Below are 3093 nucleotides of genomic sequence, written 5' to 3' on the forward strand. Positions count from 1 at the left end.
TGATAGTTCATTTTTATCGGGGTCAGCTTTGGAGTTATATGACACTTCATTATATACTGCTATCACCACTGAAACTTTGATTCGGGCCTTGTGGTTTGCAAATATAGAGTTTTTTTTTGCGGATTTTTATCATAACTTGGAGATAATTACGTGGGCTGTTTTTCTTTCCTAGCGTCGCATCATGGTTACCTTTTATTTCTTTGACAATTGAGAAAGTGCGTACATCTGGCAAGCAGCGAACGTAAGCAGGAATTAAAGAACGAAAAATCCGTCTTCTTCATCTCATTCCACCCTTGCAGGACACACGACAGCCTATACAAAAAAAAAAAAGAATAGTTCAATCAATCATAGGTCCCGTCCTTTTCCTCTTCCGCCACGATTTACCTCATTTTCATTTTGAAATAGAGAAGCCTGTAAAGGTCGTGGAGACATCTCCGGGCTGTATAAGTAGCCCTGGGCTCCCCCAGACATTTTACCACCATTAGGTATTCGGTCCAAAATGCTTGAATATTTCGGTTTCATATTTGCAATATTCCTGGCTGTCTGTTATGCAGGTGAGTGCCTAACCGTCGAGAACCGCTATACTTGGTCACACTTATTTTTTTATCATAAAATTGCGGTAACAATTGTTATTTAGAGGGAGTCTTCCTTTAAACGTAATATATAGGCATGAGACTAATCATATCATATCCTTTTACCTCCTATAACTTTAATTATTTATAGCTGTTATTCTGAATATCAAAATTAATATGGTTTTATTGTTCTGCCCTTACATTTCGTCTCTTTTCGCTATTGTGGGATTCTAAGTACAGTTTGCTTTCTCTGGGCAATCAGAACAAACTTAGCATAATTTTTTCCCACTTCTACGCCTAATTATATTCGAAAGTGTTGTGAGGGAAAAAGTAATACGAAATAAATGTACGGTTTAAAACCGTTGCATTCTTCCGGTTCTTCGGAAGGAAGACATAAACCAGATCATGCTGCAGACAGTATATCGCCTCTCCGGAAACTCTTGGACGCGTTTCTGGAAGTTTCAGGCCGATGGACAGTGGAGACTGTTTTCGACATCATTGTTTCACGATTTCTGTGTGCAAACACAAGCTTTTCAGCTGAGCCCACATGTAACAAATTGTAAAGAATTTTGTACATTTTCCAATTTGTTTTACATACTCCTAATGTTGTGCGCTGTCACAATAATTTTAAGAGTAGTGACAAAAATCTCAGTTGTCTCTCGTGTTCTTATTTTTAACCGTTTGATAATGCACACTCGCAGAACCACCTGTGGAGGAGGTTGTCTACCCGAGAATCCTAGAAGCCAGAGGTCTCAATGGCGAGAAGATGCTCCACATACGAGATGGTCTTACCTTGAGCCTAGAGAAGAGCACAGTGTTCTCCGAAAACTTTGTTTTTACGGAACACGATGGACAGAAACAGTATGACACAAGTGTAAGTAGTTTCCTAAAATATATTAAAATTGGTGTGAAGTCAGTGAGAAACTGACGCCTTTCACTAACCTCTTTCATACTTGAAGGCGTGCCTGGTATTCACGAAATATTTGGCGCATTTGCTACGTTATGATTATTTGAAGCTGTTCGTATAGGTATACCGCGAGAATATCACAGCTCAAACAGTGAGCGATGAGCGCAGTATTGACTGTTGAGTAGTAGGCGAGTCACTATATGCCACTAGGCCAGCTTGTTGACATCCAGCTTTTTCACATGCAGCAAGGGCAAGCCAAACTTCTACTCTGCTGAAGGAAATGCTAGAAGCCAAGTCCTTTTTTTCTTTATACTGATCGTACTGAGCGTCCTAGGAACCACTCTCGCGCTACATGGACAGCACTTGCGCTCCTCAAAATGACGACACCTCTGTACTTATTAAAACACATACAGTCTCTCGAATCAAACACATACAATATATAGACTCATTCAAACTCACGTGTTCACTAGACTCCTACAAACTTCTAATTGTTTAATATCTTTACGAGCCACACTTTTTGGTTAATTCTGTTCCCGGATTTTTCTAGCTCATACGCTCCCACTCCAATTTCAGTACTGTATTTAAGATTATACCATAGCGCGAAATGTGTTGAATATCAGCGTTTGTCACTCCCATAAATTTCTGGGAGCTCAATCTCCATCATGGTTAGAGGTCGCAGCCATTTCTCAAGCCTCAAGCAGAACAGCAACAAGGGCCCGCGAACAATAATCTTACATTTTTACGTTTTTCAAAGATGTCACTGTTGATGCAATACTCGTACTACCAGAGCTGACGGAATCAGGAATGGTTTAAAATGTTGACCGAAAAATTTTTATGATAGCGGCATGCAAGCCACAGCTCTTAGTTGTTATTAAACGTTTTATATTTAAAGCAAGGCGTAAAATTTTCCACTGATAATCGGGTGGTTCCTTGCTTATACAAACGAAAGCAATATTCAAAATGTGATTACTGTGTTTTTACCAGATGAACGGCAAGGATCTGGAAAAAAATTTGTACCACAACATAAAGCATGGTTCATCTCTCCTTATTGAGGAATCGAATGGAAGAGTCCAAGTGGTATGATTTACTTTGCATGCTAAGCTCCCACTCATGAAGTATCAAACAATTCTCAGTTCTGAGATTGTTTAATTCGCATTAACTTTGCAGAGAGGACTCCTTAGTGACCTGTTATCAATCGAACCGGTGTTGGCTGGTCAACAAGCAGACATTGGAGGCGTTGCCCACAAAATATCCAAATTGGACAAGAACCCCATTCTCTTGAATGATTCCGGTGAGACCCATAATCAATCGAATTGAGACGTCGGTGCCGCTCTACATTGTGAACTCCTTTTGAGAGCATATATTTGCTACAAATCACGCATTGAAGTTGTTTCTATAATTATCGGCAGCTTAAGGAATGTCGGGGTAAAGAGTTTCAAACATTTCTCATAAGTGCTCAGATAATGAAATTCGGGTGTCAACCAATAAGCAGCGTGAGCGAACATAAAACTCCCAATCCTTGTGTTTCTAAGACTGTCATTTGTAATAGTATTCACCTTGGCTGTTGATTACATCGATTAATGACGCCCTGAATTCCTAATTTATGAATATAGT

The 3093-nt window shown here is 39.6% G+C and overlaps 1 protein-coding gene across 1 annotated transcript; it reads left to right on the forward strand.

The window, feature by feature from the left end:
• The first annotated feature begins 499 nt into the window (after positions 1-499).
• Positions 500-2796, forward strand: LOC120843148. The gene is made up of 4 exons (XM_040214381.1): positions 500-554; positions 1274-1446; positions 2464-2556; positions 2647-2796. The coding sequence occupies exons 1-4, from the start codon at positions 500-502 to the stop codon at positions 2794-2796; spliced, it is 471 nt and encodes a 156-aa protein (XP_040070315.1).
• Positions 2797-3093: the final 297 nt, after the last annotated feature.

Source organism: Ixodes scapularis, unplaced genomic scaffold (genome assembly GCF_016920785.2).
Source record: "Ixodes scapularis isolate PalLabHiFi unplaced genomic scaffold, ASM1692078v2 PGA_scaffold6__148_contigs__length_123643588, whole genome shotgun sequence".
Taxonomy (NCBI): domain Eukaryota; kingdom Metazoa; phylum Arthropoda; class Arachnida; order Ixodida; family Ixodidae; genus Ixodes; species Ixodes scapularis.

Bases quoted from the DNA above. Each gene is read 5' to 3' on its own strand.
- LOC120843148 (XM_040214381.1), top strand. From the start codon at position 500: ATGCTTGAATATTTCGGTTTCATATTTGCAATATTCCTGGCTGTCTGT. The intron at 555-1,273 runs GTGAGTGCCTAA...GCACACTCGCAG, and splicing joins CCTGGCTGTCTGTTATGCAG to AACCACCTGTGGAGGAGGTT. The intron at 1,447-2,463 runs GTAAGTAGTTTC...TGTTTTTACCAG, and splicing joins AGAAACAGTATGACACAAGT to ATGAACGGCAAGGATCTGGA.